This window comes from Malaclemys terrapin, chromosome 5 (assembly GCF_027887155.1).
Source record: "Malaclemys terrapin pileata isolate rMalTer1 chromosome 5, rMalTer1.hap1, whole genome shotgun sequence".
In the NCBI taxonomy this organism is placed as follows: Eukaryota; Metazoa; Chordata; order Testudines; family Emydidae; genus Malaclemys; species Malaclemys terrapin.
The window spans coordinates 134,034,744-134,051,891 of record NC_071509.1 but is presented as its reverse complement, the minus strand read 5'-3'; the positions used below and the strand labels follow the sequence as shown (position 1 = coordinate 134,051,891).

Sequence of the window (17,148 nt, the reverse complement as noted above, 5' to 3'; positions counted from 1 at the left end):
TGCTGGTTTTTTGCTTTAACAGTAACATAACTACCACTAGCTTCAGCTCCACCCTTCTCTCCCCAGGGTTCCTCTAACCATTTATAGTCCTGTTCTGCGTCTAAAAGGCAGCACTTTCACCTATCCTATTGTGAGATGTTGCTTTCTTCATTCTGGAAGAGTGATTTCATGCCCATATTCACCAAAGTTTTTCTTAAACTGCCTCAAGTTTAATTTGTACTACACCAGAGATACCCAACCATGAAGAATCAAACACCCACTTTAATGTTTCTTCGGTATTCAAAGTACCACACCACTACTCACCTCTAGAAAGGTCAACAGGAGAGTGACATTTTCTTGCTGTTTAATGAAGATTTCTGTAAACTGCCTTCCCAGATCATCAACCTGTTTTTGTGGATTTTCTTCTGTAATGTTCAAGAAGAATTTGTTACACTGTAACATTAAAATAACTGTAGAACTTCTTCTAACAGGTTGCAGTAAACACACAGCCTATATAAGATACTTATGAGTCAAGGTCCAAAGAATCCTTATTGCCATATTAAAGAATAAATGTATCTCCGCCCCCCCAGTAATTATTGCTGGAATCTGTGTGCCACAAACAATATTTACATTGGTTTAAACATGAGAGAGAATCTGAGTGTTTTCTATCCCAAAGTCAGAACAGTAAATGATGAGCTAATTCATTTTAATAATGGAAAACCACAAATTCACTCAGTAGAAGTCTGATTCAGCTTTCATGGAAGATGATGGTGTCTTGCCATTGACTTTAATGGGAATCAGATCAGGTCCCAGATAAATACTTCATAAAATCTAGACTATTTTTAACTGGACTGTTTACAAGAAATTCTATTTTCATCAGTCACGTCTGCTCAGAGCCACATTTCTCATCTACAGGACCACACACTCAAAATGCAAGCAAGCTCCCAAGTGATCAAACAGCTCTTACAGAGCAGAGAACACCTGCCTTTTCAAATGAAGGACAGGAAGCAGCCTTGGGGATTTAGTGTTTGCATGCAGTCGAAGTGAAGTGTACAGCTGAACAAGTGTGCCACAAAGATCATTCAATACCTTCTCCAAAGACAAAGTAGATTTACTGCTCCCTCCTTCAAGGCTTTTAGTTTAGGAGTAAAACCGTCTAAAGTTGGAGGTTCAAGTACTTACTTACTCTTGAAAAAGGATTTATTTATTTTTTGGTTCAGCGATGAAAAAAACCTCAGACGGACCCAAAAAAAAGGGACATTCATTTTAAGATGTACTGATGGCAAAATAACCGCTCAGATCTTGATTTGGACTAATTCCATAAAGGCAATTCACAGTCATCCTGTTATCTAGCCTTTGGACTAGAATTATTTAAGTTCTACACAAGTAAATCAGTCTTATATATGTTATTTAAGATGTTCATGTTGGACAGACTGGAGAAGTAGCAATGGTGGCACCAAGAGTGTTGAAACAGCATGCCAGATATCATGAATACTGTTGTATCCTGTGTATATTTTCCCATACTGGGCAACGTCAATTATCACCCAGATATGATGGAAAAGCAACAACTAAGTTTAGATAAGACTTCGGATAATCAAGGGCTATTAAATATAAGAATCGATCACGAAGCGATCTGAAGAAGTGAGGTTTTTTCCCCACAAAAGCTTATGCCCAAAAAAATCTGTTAGTCTTTAAGGCGCCACCGGATTTCTTGTTGTTTAAATGAGAATACTATTCAAAGACATTAGATCTCATGATAATCTACTGAGTTACACTGGATTCAGCTAATCCTTGACATGCTATTAGAAAAACAATCCTGCCAAATGTGTGCTAACCCTCATGATACTCCCTCCTTCCTGCTCCATGTAATGGTTCCACATGCACTATGCAGGTCACATCACATTCACCATGTGGAAAGCCCCACTGCAGACAGTGCACAGGGCAGGGAGGGCCATGCTATAGACACAACACGCAGTTTTACAAAGTTTCACTATTACCTCCTGAGCTGTGGATTGGATGCTCTGTGGCAGACGCACTACGACAGTGGATATGTAGGCATTACAACAAGCAGAAGCTGGAAAGTCAGGGTCTGATCTGGCAAAATGCTACGACAGTGCTTTATGGGAGCATTCAGTGCACTGCTCTGAGTAGCTGAACTCTCTAAAGGTTACCGTCAGAAACAAGACCTGTATTTTTCTATAGAAAGACTATCTTAATGAAACAGCCAGCAATTAGCAGTATGTAATCTAGGAATACCAGTGATCCTCCCTTTATTAGATTTTAGAAGAAAGCGCTGTTTTGTATCTGATGCTGAATGAATACATTCTGCACATACTCATTGATAGTCTAATTATGATATCACAGACTCTTAAAAATATATTAAATGAAAGTGTAGTTCCCTAAGTTGCATTCACTCTACTGGTCCCAAAAAAAAGGTACAATGGGAAGAGAGTGCCAGGGGAGAAATCATTGTGTTAGTCTTCTTACAGCCTGTGAGAAAAACTTAACACTTCTCCAACCTGGATATAGTAACTGAACTTGACTCCAAGTTACATAATATGATCTACTAAGAAACCCATTCCAATAACTGAAAAGAACGTCTCACCTCCTGTGTGCGTATCTAATGTAGTAATTGGAAAAGTTACCTTTGGCGTTAATGGTTGTTAGACTGCATCATCCACATAAAAACCAAAGAAATAAGCAGTTAAGTGTTTCACTGCAATGATCAGTTCCCCATCTAGCTTCAGCTACCTCCCTTCCCGCAGGCCATGTATCGCCACCTTGATCCCGAACAATTAACAGGAACCCTTGAGCTAAGAGCACAGGTGTTGGTTACATGTTTTGGCACTTAACATCTGGTTTGACATGGCTTTCATAAATAGATCAAAAGCAGGTCTCTGTTATTTTGTACTGGTGTGTAACTGCAACATTGTGTCAGACTGCTAATGGTGACGGCAGAGTGACTTACATTCTCCTAAACATTTCTAACAGACACGTGAATGGGTGATTCAGGTTAGCGATCTTTCCATGCTTAGGTGTGTGTAAGGGTAGGTCCACACTATCCGCCTGATTCAGCGGGTAGAGATCGATCTTCTGGGATCGATTTATCGTATCTCATCTGGACGCGATAAATTGATCCCAGAAGCGCTCCCCCGTCGACTGCGGAACTCCTGCTCGCCGAGAGGAGGAAGCGCTGTCGACCGGGGAGCTTGCCTGCGCCGCGTGGACCTGCAGTAAGTAAACTTAGTTAGATCTAGGAAACGTCGACTTCAGCTACGTAGCTGAAGTTGCGTTTCCTAGATCGATCCTCCGCCCCAGTGTGGACCAGCCCTTAGTTACAGAACTGAAGTCTGCACATTGTGGGCACGCATTGGTTTATTTTGTTTATGGTAAGAGTGAAGACTTATTTTTCCTTTATGTCCCAAGTGGCGAATGAGGTTGAGAAACAGAACTGCTGAGTGGAGGGTAGAGAAGGTGATGACTACCCTAGCTGGTCATTTCATTACTTTTTACAGCATCTGGTGGTAGATGATGCATTCTAACAACCGTAACAGAGTCTGAGCTAGAAATTCCCCCACGTAGTCACAGCAGATCAACCCTCAGCTACTCACCTGCATAGCTATCAATGCTGCCTCGCTATTATCCCCTTTACGTCACCAGACATCCACTGTCTCTCCTCCACTCACACTTCCCCATCTACCACCAGCCCCACAGAGATCTTCCTATTCATAGAGCCCTGATCCCCAATACCAACTCTCCTCCTACACCTTATGTCTATCCTCCAGTGTATAGTTTCCGCTCCCCCATTCCCATGATGTGCTCCCTCCAGCGCCCCCATCCATCTCTATTTTAAATACCAATACATATCAATGCTAAGAGCACAATGTAGTAGAACCGGGAGCATGTTAGGGTGCGGGTGAAGGAAATGTGAGAAAGTAGGGGCATGGGATTGATGAAGGGGAATTCAGGCTGTGCATGAGGTGGATGAAGGAGACACTCCACTTAAAGAAGTGGCACTCTGGTGAACAGGTGATTCAGAGCAAAGCCCCTTTACCCTCTCCCAGATTTTTAGTGTAAACCCAATCTCCCACATTCCTACATCCCCTTTGGTTTCCCATGAAGCTGACTCATGGTTCATCAAGTAACCAAGGGATGAGCTAGCAGATAGGTGATCAGGTATGGCGGCTGGGGTGGGCGGAGAAACGGCAACATTTTAGTTGGGCAGATTGGGATGTATGCAGAGGACCTGTGACCGAGGAGGAAGGAGTGAAAGAAGAGTGAGTGGAGGGAGAGCCTAGTGTCCAATTGAAGGGCTCAGCAGCTCAATGAAGCCACAACACTTAGGGAACCTTTCAAGCACCAATCTCAGCGCAGCCAAAAGGCACTAACCACATGCCTCCTCTCCTGGATACAAGCCTCTGTCCTTCCCTGCTCATCTGAAGCCTGCTGCTAAAATGTCCTTCCCCTAAAGCCTCACTCAGCCTCTTATGCTCTCCCAAGCCACACCCATTCTCTGTGCTGCCCATTCCCACATGACCTCAGAGCCACATCTCCCCTGACGGCACCCCCCCCATGCTCTCCACTGCCCTACCTACTTCCCAAGTGACTCTGCAGAGCACAGCAGGACTGCTCTAGTTAACAGAAGCAGCTAACACACAGTAGTTCTGTCACCACCTAACCTTTGTATAACTCAGCTGTTATCCTGAATACAAAGAAATTTGTAAGTGTTTAATTTTAACATGTCGAAAGTGGCCCACCCCCAAGAAGTCATCAATTAGCTCAAGAAGAGTTTGTGGATTATTGGTGTTAAACTAGGGGAACTCAAAGTAACGTGCGGAACACAGGGCAATACTGTGAGAGAAGCAGTTGTATACGCTTCATCTGCAAACATTATCAAAGATTTTACGAAGCATTACACAGAACACCCTCTACAGAGCTACTGAATTATTCGGCCAAATTTGGCTGATCAGTCGAGGTCAATTATTTGCAAAACAAAAGTATTTTAGTTCTGCTTTAATTGCAAGTCTCCATACAGACTTAATTATGGAGTTGCTACTGCTGCCTCCATAATTTAGAGACCTGTAACAGGGGGACAAACTGCCCACGACCTGGAGTTTTGGCACACAATCTGGACAGTGGTAGAACAAGGGAAAGATGTTTACCTTTGATCTTTTCTTCAAAGGGCACAAAAGTCAGCATTTGTTCAACCACTGCAGTGCCCTTTAGAGTCTAACTCTTAATTTGCTAGGTTTTTCCATTATTAATTGTCGGTAACAGAAATGACCAATTAAAATTTTTATCATAGGTTGCCAATCGTAATACTCAAATATATACACAAGTTAAATGTATTTCTTCCAATGAAGCAGTCATTTTGGTGCCATTGATTTGGAAAAAGTAGGGTCATCTAAGGTTAACTGTTCTGTTTGAGATTTTAGTCTAGGAAGTTGTTAACTTTTTCCTTCCCTTCTGATAGCCATGAAAAATAATGTGTGTACACGACTTTACAAAAACCTGGAAAAGTAGATTTTATAGCTGAACCCAGGCAAACCTGATACAATATTCTCATAGATCACAAGGAGCAAGACTTTACAACTTGCAGTTCACCCACAGCTTTCAGAAAAAAACCAAGTTCCGTTACTAGCAGACTCACATTAACACATGCCCTTGTTCCTCCATTAAGTTCTAGTATCTGAATGCTCAAGAGAGTTCTGGATGGTAAACCCAACATTCATTTCCTTTTATCAGTGTGCTGAGGGGGTCTATTTACTCCAATAGTTTTGTTCCCATTCAATATGTCCTAGACCAGGGGTTCTCAAACTTCTGTACTGGTGACCCCTTTCAAGTAGCAAGCCTCTAAGTGTGACCCCCCGCGCCATAAATTAAAACCACTTTTTTATATATTTAACATCATTATAAACGGTGGAGACAAAGCGGGGTTTGGGGTGGAGACTGACTGCTCACGACCCCCCCATGTAATAACCTTGTGACCCCCTGAAGGGTTCCGACCCCCAGAGTGAAAACCTCTGTCCTAGACTTTCATATGCAAGGGCCAAACAAAATATAAGTCACCAGAAAAATCAAAAGACCATTTAATGGTAAAGGAAATATGGAAAAGGAAAATCAGAAAAATTAAACTGAAAGTTAGAATGGAAGGAAAAGCTGAAGAGGGCATGAGGAAAAAGAAAGAGGTAATACATCAAAAGGATACTACTTCAACTTTGATTTCCCTCACACTGGTCAATTACATTATTGCAGATGCTCTAGACTGGCTATTGTTATGTGAAGTCATACTTCAGTTCTGCGAGTGGAGGGGAAGAGGGATCTCTGTTTATGATTAGTTTTAGATGTTTCAGTAACAAATACCGCTTTTCAAATGACCAGTCTTAGTTGATTTGTTAAAACACACTAAATGCATCCCAGAACTGTGACAGATTAACAGATGAGGAACAAGTAAGTGTGTAAGTGGGCAACTAGATCCACGAAAGGAAAGTAATAATGCCATATTCTTTATGTGTATTACTTAAAAGGGACACTGTGAAGGCTGGAAGGATCAAAGCTTCATTTTTGTTCTGTATAACAGTTTCTCTTAAGTCCTTCAATGCGTCTTCTAGACTCAAGAACTCTATGCGTCCATACTTGCTCGGCAAAATCTTGTGCTGAGCCCTGATATCCACTTTCATTAAATAGTTAACCGAGAAGTATTTAGACTGTTGGAATGCCAATAAGCCCACTTAGAATCATGGGACAGAATAACATGCCCACAACCTGATAAGTACCTGAGCATAATGGGAAAACACACACATTTCAGGTACAAAAACAAATTTAAGAAATTGAGTTTTAAATCTGAGAGAAGAAAGATTATGAAAAAAATTTAGTAAGGATTATAAAAATATCTTACAGTGTCCTTTTTAACAGTGAAGAGCGTGAAGGTGAAAAATAACTTGTGATTAGCAACTATGACTAATAAAAGCAGCATGCTATATAAATTGAGGTTTTTACCTTCCAAATCGTCTGTAAAGGTAGACAAAAGAGGGAAAAAAAAAAAAAAAAAAAAAGAAGAGAAAGGTTCACAAGTAAAACAGCTTTCCATGTAGCACGGCAGAACAGCAGAATTAATAATGGATTTCAAAGGCAGCCATCTTGGAATTCTGCCACCATTATTACTTTAGTTGTCACGGAAGTGGCAGAACAAGACAACCCCATATTCCTGCAGTACTTCTGATCACACACACGTGATACTAGGCCAGTAATTCTTTGTTTTTAATGGCCGTTTGAGCACAATGTTCTTATGTCAGAACCTCCCTCCTTTGGGGGGTCTTCTATCAAGGCCATTGCCAAAAAACTCCATGCACCCGTGCTGCCTAGTCATTCAGTAACTCCAAAATTACAGCAGTAGATTTTACTAGAGATGCCTGTGCCTTCGATAAAGGAGACTGCACGAGAAGAGGTAACTGAATGAACTTGCGGGAATAGGAATAAGAAAGAGAGGGAAACAAGAAGGTGGGAATTTGAAGATTCCCATATATCGTATTAGTTTCTGTGAGCATTTCAGGCTGCAAGTCTCATTCAGCAATGCAAGGGAAGGCACAACAATTCTAGAAAAGTGCTCAAGCACATTTCCATTTCTGCCCATATCTTGACATTACATTAAGTTATATGTATTGGTCAACCTACATACCTTCCATCGAGACCTCTCTTCCGGTCTACATTGCTCAAACTTTTGGAGAATTTGTGTAAGGAATTGTTCTACCCCAAAACTCAACATAGTTGGCAGTATCCGCTTTTCAAGTACAAAATTGAAAAAAAATCCAGCAACACAGTAGCAGTGCTACATAGAATTGAAATCAACAACCAGGTGGTGAGTGTCCTCTGGTTACCTGCAATGCTCTTGGGCTCTATGATGGATGCAATATATGATGAACCCATGGATATTTAGCATGCCATGAATTTTGGAAAATGCATTTATATCTAAGTTTCTCATTTTCCTAAGTCTACTCTGTTGCATATGTTTTGTCCATGCGCTGACCCGGCCTTCAGACCTTCTTTTGTTGATTCAGGGTGATGTGTTTTCTTTAAAATCCCCCAAAGTCAATAAAGTGGTTTGATGTGCTTGACACTTTTATTTTTAAAACTAACAGGGAGTATGTATGTGGGTCTGCTGGTTAGATTGTTTAAACTAATAAGCTAGGACTGGTTTTCTAATGAAAGCAGAAGCAGCTACATGTGCAATTGCAAAAGGCTGTAACAAAACAAAGGAGAAATGCAGTCTCCTGGAAAAGTCAATTCAAGTTGTGTTTTGCAGCAGCAAAATTGTAGTTTGTTTTATTAGGCCGCCCACTCTGGCTTTATTAGTTACATTAAAATTGCTGCCGGTCTTTCTGGCAGAGGTAGCTGCCTATGAATTACTTGATTGTAGCCAGGAAGTCCAGACCCAATCACTTCATTCCTCAGCTGCCAAAACTGGTTATTAGAGCACTACAGAAGTCTTACTGACTAAGGCTCACCCTCAGGCATGCGGAGAAGTGCAGGCCAATATGAGCTAGGCCTGTCTCCCTCCTGTCTGATCGCTCATTGCTATTGTGCCCAATGCCCCTCACTTTGCCCAACAACCTGAAAAATTTGCGATCTTCACTTGACTGGAGAGCTGTTTTACCCCATTCTAAGCAGCGGGGATTTCCCCAGCTGTTACTGGTTAATAGTAAAAGGGAGCAAATTCCAATATACAGTCTTTAACGTGAAGTACACTTTTCCCCAAATCCTAATTATGATTCAAGTAGATTCTCTTTAAAGATTTTATGTTTATATTAGGCTATTTAAGAATCATTTTTAGCAGTAATCATTTTGCAAGATTGTCAATTTTATCAACAGCTCAAGAAAAGGCCTTCAAAGGCCTCCAATGATCAACCAAATAGTCTCGTTCTAAATGTGCCTAGGTGTGATTTTATCATTTAACACACAACTGGGAACCCACATCATAATGCCTAATCCTCCTATTTAATCCATTTGTTACCATTTTCTTCTTATAAGCTGTTATAACAATGAGCAGCTAAAAATATCAAGTTTCAAGACCAAATGTATTATGCCTCTGATCAGATGTGGAAATACTGGGGTGGGAGGGGAAGAGGTGTTTGTTGGGTTGTATTATTCTTATTATTTCCATCCTAAATTGACAATCAAAATATTTTCACACTCATGCACAGCCACCTTTAGCTTTTAAGAAATCCATGTTTTCTAAGAAACAGTCATTGATAAGTGAGCAAAAAAAAAAAAGAAGTCTATCATTTGATCAGGGCCACTTATCTCAGTTTTAGATTTAAGTACCAGATATTGATTAATCTGCAAACATAATTTAAGTTTAGTGTCAGATAATCCTTCTGTGGAACACTGTTGTATTTTAGTATGAAACTACAGACAAAATTCCCACAGAAACAGATACATATTCCAAATATGTACTTACAGAAATAAATGGGCTAAAGAATTTCATATTACAACAATGCAAGTTACTGTTGACCAATATTCCTTGCATTCAGACAAATGACCGTAGTGGTACTATCGTAAGAAAGGACCCATTAAAGGAACAGTGTTTAGTAAACTGCATACCATTACATTTTTATCATTTGAACGTAAATCATTATAGAGTAAACATGAAAATTGCATTTAACTGCCGGGGGTGACTACAATTGTTACTACTGCAGGCTTACCTTGTTCCTCCTCTTCTAGATCATTCGATACTATATTGAAGAGAGTGTCCAAAGCGTAGCCAATTATTTCAGAATCTGAACTGTGAACAGAAGTAACACTTTTCTTTAATGACTTATTTCCACTTTTTTCGCTTTATATTATTTCCTTCCTAGTGCAGACAGACATATTAGCAAACAACCGTAGTACATGGAAAGGCTATGTTGTCACAGGGTTTTTTTACATTGGAACACTTTGCAGATGTGGAACTGTGTAATCACTGTAGAGTTCAAAATCTTCCTCCCTACTTTCATTCCCCTTGGGTGTAATCACTTCAGAAATTAAGAGCCAGTTCAAAAATGCTCAGCAACGTAACTACCACCATGCCTTTCATTTCAGAAGCCATTCCATCTCTTCTGAGTATCTCCAAAAACTTCATTTCAAGATCAACCATACAAGTTGATCAGCATGAACTATCATTTGTTTGCTCTTTTTTCAAGTTGTTTGATGCAGTGATGTTTGCTAATCACGGCAGTTGCACTGAACCTGGATCACGTATCTAGATTAATTCCTTTAGCACATCAGTTAACAAAGACATCTCTTAAGAAATCAAGGTGCTTCATGGAGATTTCAAGGTCTTAAGAGTTTTTCACTTTAAGATTTTGTACTTAATGCTGTAAACAGATTTAGATTTAAAATAAAGGGACATCTTTCCAAGGCTGTAGATAATACAACACCATAAAGTTCCAGAAGCAGAAGTAATTTCACCAGGAACTTCGCTAGCCAGACTCTTGCCCCCACTTCAAAGTTATGAGACGCTAATCCTCAGCCCTCTCCAAAACCCCATCAAACATCTGTCACTTTTGCAGTGTGCCTTGAAAGGCACCAAGTTCAGGCTATTTCAGACCTAAGTGGGGAGCAATGGGCGACCAGTACAGATCCCAGAGCAATGGTGTCACATGCTACCAGCAAGATGCCCTTCTCAGTAAGCTTCAGTCTCTGAATGGTTTTATTAAGGTGCAGACCAATGTAGGGAGCATTGCAATAGTTTAATCTTGAGGAAACAAAATCATGGTTAACAGTAGCCAGGGACACATAAGAAAGGAAGGGCAGCAACATCCTAACCAGACACAGATGGTAAAAAGATCACTGAGTTACTGCTGTAATAGAATTGCCAAACAGTAGCGACAGGGTTTTAAATAACCCCTCTATTTATGGATCAAGTAATGAATGGTGGACATACTCTCCAGTTGCTTCTCCCAACCCATCGTCACCACCTCAGTCTTATCTGGATTAATCTTCATCAGCTCGCTTTCGCCCATGCCCTAATCTCAACTAGACATTGGCTGAGGTGTTGAACTACACTGTCCAAGTCAAATGAAATAGACATACAATTGGGTGTCAGCAGCTTACTGAAAACACTACATTTCCATGTTCTTCACTAATCCTTAAAATGCCCCCCCTCCACAGATTGGAGAAAAGGGGTGACTGAATGGCACTCTGTAGTACCCCACATTTCAGAGTTCTTCAGGAAGAGGAGCAAATTTAAATTATCTACTTAAGTAAAACTAAAGAAATTTTAAAAATCAAGTTTACTTTTCACCATTTATGGTTTACATTCTGTACTGCGTTCAGCTTCCAGAGTAAAAACAGAATAGCCAATTCTGTTTTATTTGCAGCCAGTTGCCAATCAGCTTCACTTTCAGATTCTCAGATATGAACGCTCACATGTGGATTGCAAAACAAGCAAAAGAACTTTATACCATCCGAATGCTATTGCCATTTAAGTTAAAATGGAAACATATACTGATATTGTTTTTTGTAAAAGCCTGGTTTTACAGATCGTAAGTGCTGACCTTACAGTCTTGCTGAGTTTTAGAACAGCAGAACTTTTGATCATGTGTAGCAGCGGCATTAGCTCAAGAAAGCAATTTTCTGTAGAACAAAATTAAGTGTTTGTATTGCAAGCGGTCAGGAAATTGAGCATGAGGGAAGCCACAGAAAGTAACATGTTGAATCTATGGCTTTGTCTACACTAGCACTTTTGTCAAAAAATCTTTTGTTGGTCAACGGTGTGAAAAAACCACTCCCCCTGTCCAACATAAGTTACGCCGACAAAAGCGCTGGTGTGGGACTGGTTTAATTACGCCAGCAGGAGAGCTCTCTCCTGCCAGCAAAGAGCGGCTACATGGGAGACCTTTTATTGAGTGGTACAGCTGTGCCACTGTAAGGTCCGTAGTTTAGACATAGCCTATAAGGAGACCATGGGAAGAGTGGAACAATATGTTTACTTGAAACACAGAAGAGGAACATTTCTGGGCTGGGATAAAGAAGTCTAGAAGCTGGAAGAAGCAACTCAGATCAGAGAAGAAGAAGATCGTACTTGGACAGGAGAAGTGCAGAAGAAATGCAACTCATCCAGTAACACATGACGATACAAACCAAGATGGCTTATTTTTCTACTAGGATCAACGTATGAAGCTACATACACCACTCACATAGCACTGTCTAGGTGGGAATAAAGTCAAGTGTCAAGTGTGCTCAAGTGGAAAGATGCCTATGCACTGTAAATGATCACCTAGTTTACAAATCCCTCTTTTTCTTGGTTCTAATGTGAGAAGATGCTCTCCTGCCCACCACCCTCCTTACTTCTATGTGGGAGTCCAAGCTCCTCGTGTGGGCAACGTACAAGCTGGATTATTTTATATTATATTATAAAATATTATACAACCCTTGTGATTATTTCTTACCCTAGCTCTGTGTGGAGATGCAGGGGGGTAGAAGACTACATTATTATATGCATCCAAGTGGAAGGGAAAGAGCAGCACATGATGGTGATGCCACGGTAGTGGATGAAACTACAAAGAGGAAGTTACTACACACAGTGCTGCCAAATGCTATAAGTAGATCAACTGGCGAGGCAGCTGTATATAAATAATCTATGTTTTTCCTTCTGACACATGAACAATTTCAGATGAATATCTTTTTTCCCTTGACAGCAGCACTTTCAACACCAATAAGCCTTAATCTGTAGAAATGAACGCTGTTCCCTATAAAAAACATTGTACCAACCCACCAAATTATGTACACCAGTAAATAAGACTGACTGGTTCCATATTTAGTCCTCCTAATTACAAATTGTTAAATAATATCTTAACTTCCTTTTGCCCTAACACATTTGTTAATATTTATATACGTGATTCTTTAGTCTATTAATAGCATGACTTCTGATTTGTCAGTCGGCAAGACATGACTAACTTTACATATTTTAAAATTAGCAAGTTTCTGCTGTATTTACACACACTTCTGTATCGCCATTACTTTATCGCTATTATAATTTGCCATCCCTAAATTTCCTTGTTTCCTACTTCCTTATTTTATGTACATGTTTGTAAGCAGGTCCTGTAAGCAAAATTTAATCTGCCAGGAGAATTACTAATAAAATTTAGCATTCTGTACACATTAATTACAGGTCTGGTTTAGTTTTATTAAATATTATTTCAGGATGTAGAAAACTATTTGAGAAAACTGCCACTTAAGAGTTCATTTTTAGAAGTTAGAATGTGCTTACCGGTCTGTCTGGAGAACATTGATAAGATGTTCCATAGCCTGGAACCCCACCTCCAGGCGATATTTCTGTCCAGAAAATAAAACATTAAAAGTAGTATTAAAAATGTTATTAGTAATATTGTGCAAACTGCAGACAACACTTTTAAATGGAATACCACAAAAGGCACTGTATACGTTCATGGCATAATAGAAAAAATACAACACATACCTTTGATAATGATTTGAGAGCACGTACAGCATCCCTTCGATCATCTAATAAAGTAGATGAAGCTACACGGTCACAGAGTTTCTGAATCTAAAACAAACAACAGATAGTTGCATCAAGCGAGATCCAGTAACAGTAATTCTATAGCAAATTCAAGATCCGCCCCAGCCAGCACCTCAGAAAACTAGCATGGGACAACTGACTATTTCCCTATTTCTTCTGTTCGGGTGGTAAATTAATTCGCTGCAGAACAGAACACTTGGAAAACAGAATATAATGATTGAGATATAAAAAATCTAGACTGAGACATGGGTGAACTCAAAGTTCACCAAGGACCAAAGAACGAGAAGAGATTCCTAAGAGAACATTTCATTTTAGAAATTCTGCTGAACATGCCAGTTCTTTCTACCCCACTGCACTTTTTAGAGAGAACAACTTGTTTACTGTTCATCTGTATGTGAAGATTCAGTTAAAATTACTAACTCCCACCCATAGTGATCAGCATTCGGCCTTCCCTAAAGCCACACTCTGCACACAGCTTTCTGATGGTCTGGATCTCAGCGCGCACATGCAGAGGCGTAGCCACAAGGTGATCTTTAGTTACAGAATACAGAAAGTTCTCCTTGGACTGTTGGCCTTGTCTGCGCAGTGACTTTTTGCACCAGTGCAAATACAGTGTACAGAGCAAAGATTTTCACTACTGCAATCATATTAGTGTAGGCACACTTGTACAAAAAGCAACAAGCATAACCATGACCAACACAACTCTTGAAGTAAAGTTATGCCTATTGTATAAACACACTGGAGAGCTTAATTCTCCTTCAGTTAGACCTCTTGACTCATGCAACTTTAGAGAAAGCCTCTTCGGTTATTTAACTCAAGAAGGAGCAGGACAATGGTAACCTCATCCCGCCCAGTGACATTATTGTTGGTACCTTTTAATATCTAAAAACCGTCCTCCTTTTCAATCAGACACTACATTACTTATCCCGAAATTACACTTTTTCCAGTTACATATGAACTAACCCTACCTTCACAGGACTTGTGCTCTGAGCATCCCCTAGGACTCTAAAGTTACTTGACCAAACTATATACAGCTTTAATATATAAAGAACAGGATTTATTATGTTAGTGTTGTCTTCATACAGATCCAGAATGCATGTACCTGGCCATGTAGCCACAGAACCCTTGTAAGCAGTACTGGCTACAAGAGAGTACACAGACTTGACCCTCATGCCCCGCATTCTATCCTGTAGCCACCCTTAATTCCCCCATCTAAATTCACTCTCTCTCTCTCGAAACCACAGGATTGAAGCTACATAGAAGAGGGAAGGTCAGCAGGGCTTTGTGGAGAACAAGCATTACTCTGGTTCGTAAGCTCTTCCCTCTTGTATTCGTTTGCTTCACAAAGCCCCACTTTGACATTCCCCAGTAAGCGGGCTGAGGAACACTCCTAGCTGGATACTGATGGCAGCACTACTTCCCCAGAATCCAAGTCTCATCTCAATGCAATATCCAGAGAATAGCAATTCACAAAGGTGCCAATGGAACGCCCTACATTGATTATACAGACCACTGATAAGCACCTGTATGAAACAGATGCCTCTAAAGCTGCCACTTTTGGCTGACCAGGTTCTTACACATTCAGAGACAGACTTTGGCTAGAGGAGGTTGAGTGTGAAGCCCTTTTCACAGTCATGGCAGACCAACATAGCAGCCATGTAAGCCTCAAATGCACAAAGGACAACTTTGTAGTCATTGAAAGTAAAGAACAAGATACCAGATCGAAACTTTTGTGCTGGATGGACCTTCGGAATTTAAACGGAATCTATATAATACATCTCTAATCTAAGTTGGTAAGGACTCAACTTCAGTAAAGTTAAAAAAAGGTACTTCTAAACTGTATGAAGACTGTCCAAACAGGGGCGTCACTATACTGGTTCAAATCCGTGACAAGACAAAGCCTTCCTGTGACGTTATGAGTGTAATATAAAATCTCATTGAAAGATGACAGGGCCAGAAAGAGTTAATTAACTCAGACTAACCTGACCCATGGGTGAACCTTAAGGACTGATAGGAAGATATGTAAATAAATAGAGCTTTGAAATGCAAGTCTTTAATTCAAAGATTAAAAAAGAATATTCACATTTGTAATGATACTTGAGTGAAATAGTATTATTGTCTATATGTCTCCTTGAAGGTTGTGATAACCTGTATCTGAACTGTTTAATGGATGAATTACCCTGTGCTAATTGCCAGGATGTTTGGAAGACAAGTTAAGTCTATTGTTTTCTCAGGCTGAAAAGGCTGCTGGAAATGTATAAGAACCCTGGGACACGATCCTACTTCATCTCAGATCTAATTTGGGTTTCAAGAGGGGGAAACCTTAAGCCACAAGTACTGAGATCCCCAGTCACTGACTGGAGTCACCCTGAATATGGACATTGGACTATAACCTATGGACTATTTCTAAAAGGACTTTTGGCAACTACAAGCTCACCTCTGCTATGCATCTGAACCTCAAGAATTGAATTCAAGTCTGTCTGTATATTGATCTTTTAACCAACACACTCTCTCTTTTCTTTTTAAATAAATGTTAGCTTAGTTAATAAGAATTGGCTATAAGCGTGTATTTTGGGTAAGATCTGAGTTATCATTGGACCGGGGTATGTGGCTGATCCTTTGGGATTGGAAGAACCTTTTCTTTTATATGATGAGATAAGATTTTCAGTAATCATCATCATATCTGACAGGTGTGTCTGGACGGAGGCCTGAGGCTGGGTAAATCTAAGTATTGGAATATCCACCAGCTTTTGGGGTTTGTCTGCCCCATTTTGTTTGCAATTCACCCTAATTGAGTGACCTCAGCTGGCTCCCACGGGCAGCACCCTCACACTCCCTTAAGTGAGCTTCTCAAACCCTCTTTACATATCAATGCAGCGAAAAGGGACACAAGTCTAATGGGCTGTTTGGCTTTTTTTAAACACATCCTTTGGAAGCCAATTTTAAGAAACATCATTTTTCTCTTCAGAAACTTGCTCAGTGTCTGAGACTTGAAACTAACAAGCTCTATCTATGGAGAGTTTACACAAGAAGAAAAGTTGTCAGGTGTGGGGATTTTTTTTTTTTTTTTTTTTTTTTTTTTTGGAGTTAGAGGGAAACTGAAAAACATCAACTGCCCAGATTAGAATAAAGCTTTTCATGTGAAAAAGCCTCAATGTGTTTTCCCTGTCAAGAGCATTTACACAAAATTTTATACATCAGTCTTGATATAAAAAAGTACTTCAGCATTTCCCTCCCCTCACCCTCTGATTTTGGGTTCAGTGAAGGAGAATTGAGATTCATTGTGAAATAATGGAAACCTCACAGTCATTTTGATGTGCTTGCTCTGAGTCCTGAAAATAGGCAGACTTCAAACATCAAAATGTACCCCTGTTTCAAACTGTGGCATGGTAATTTATTTGGTCTGAGGCAGGAAACTGGCCGATTTCTAGGAGTAGCCATTTAAGACAATTTCAAAAGTCATTTTCAACAGTATCTGGGAAAAATAAATCTACTGAGACTATTAGCTTCTTTACTGTTGAAGTTAGAGGGGAGCTGGGAGTCATATAATGAACTCTGGTTATAGCATTAAGTATGGAGCTACCATCTATTCTCTGCAGTGGTTCTTGCCACCAAATCACGTATGTCCAAATGTAGTTGCTACACTGGTGGAA

General features: G+C 40.0%; 1 protein-coding gene across 2 annotated transcripts in view; it reads right to left on the bottom strand.

The window, feature by feature from the left end:
- USO1 (USO1 vesicle transport factor) overlaps positions 1-17,148 on the bottom strand; it is a 65,180-nt gene that overhangs the window by 43,538 nt on the left and 4,494 nt on the right. For both annotated transcript variants that reach the window (XM_054029163.1, XM_054029164.1), the window contains exons 2-5: positions 13,436-13,522; positions 13,229-13,293; positions 9,681-9,760; positions 304-404 (exon numbers count right to left, since the gene is read on the bottom strand). In XM_054029163.1, the coding sequence (XP_053885138.1) occupies positions 304-404; positions 9,681-9,760; positions 13,229-13,293; positions 13,436-13,522 (333 nt within the window). The remainder of the gene's footprint in view (positions 1-303; positions 405-9,680; positions 9,761-13,228; positions 13,294-13,435; positions 13,523-17,148) is intronic.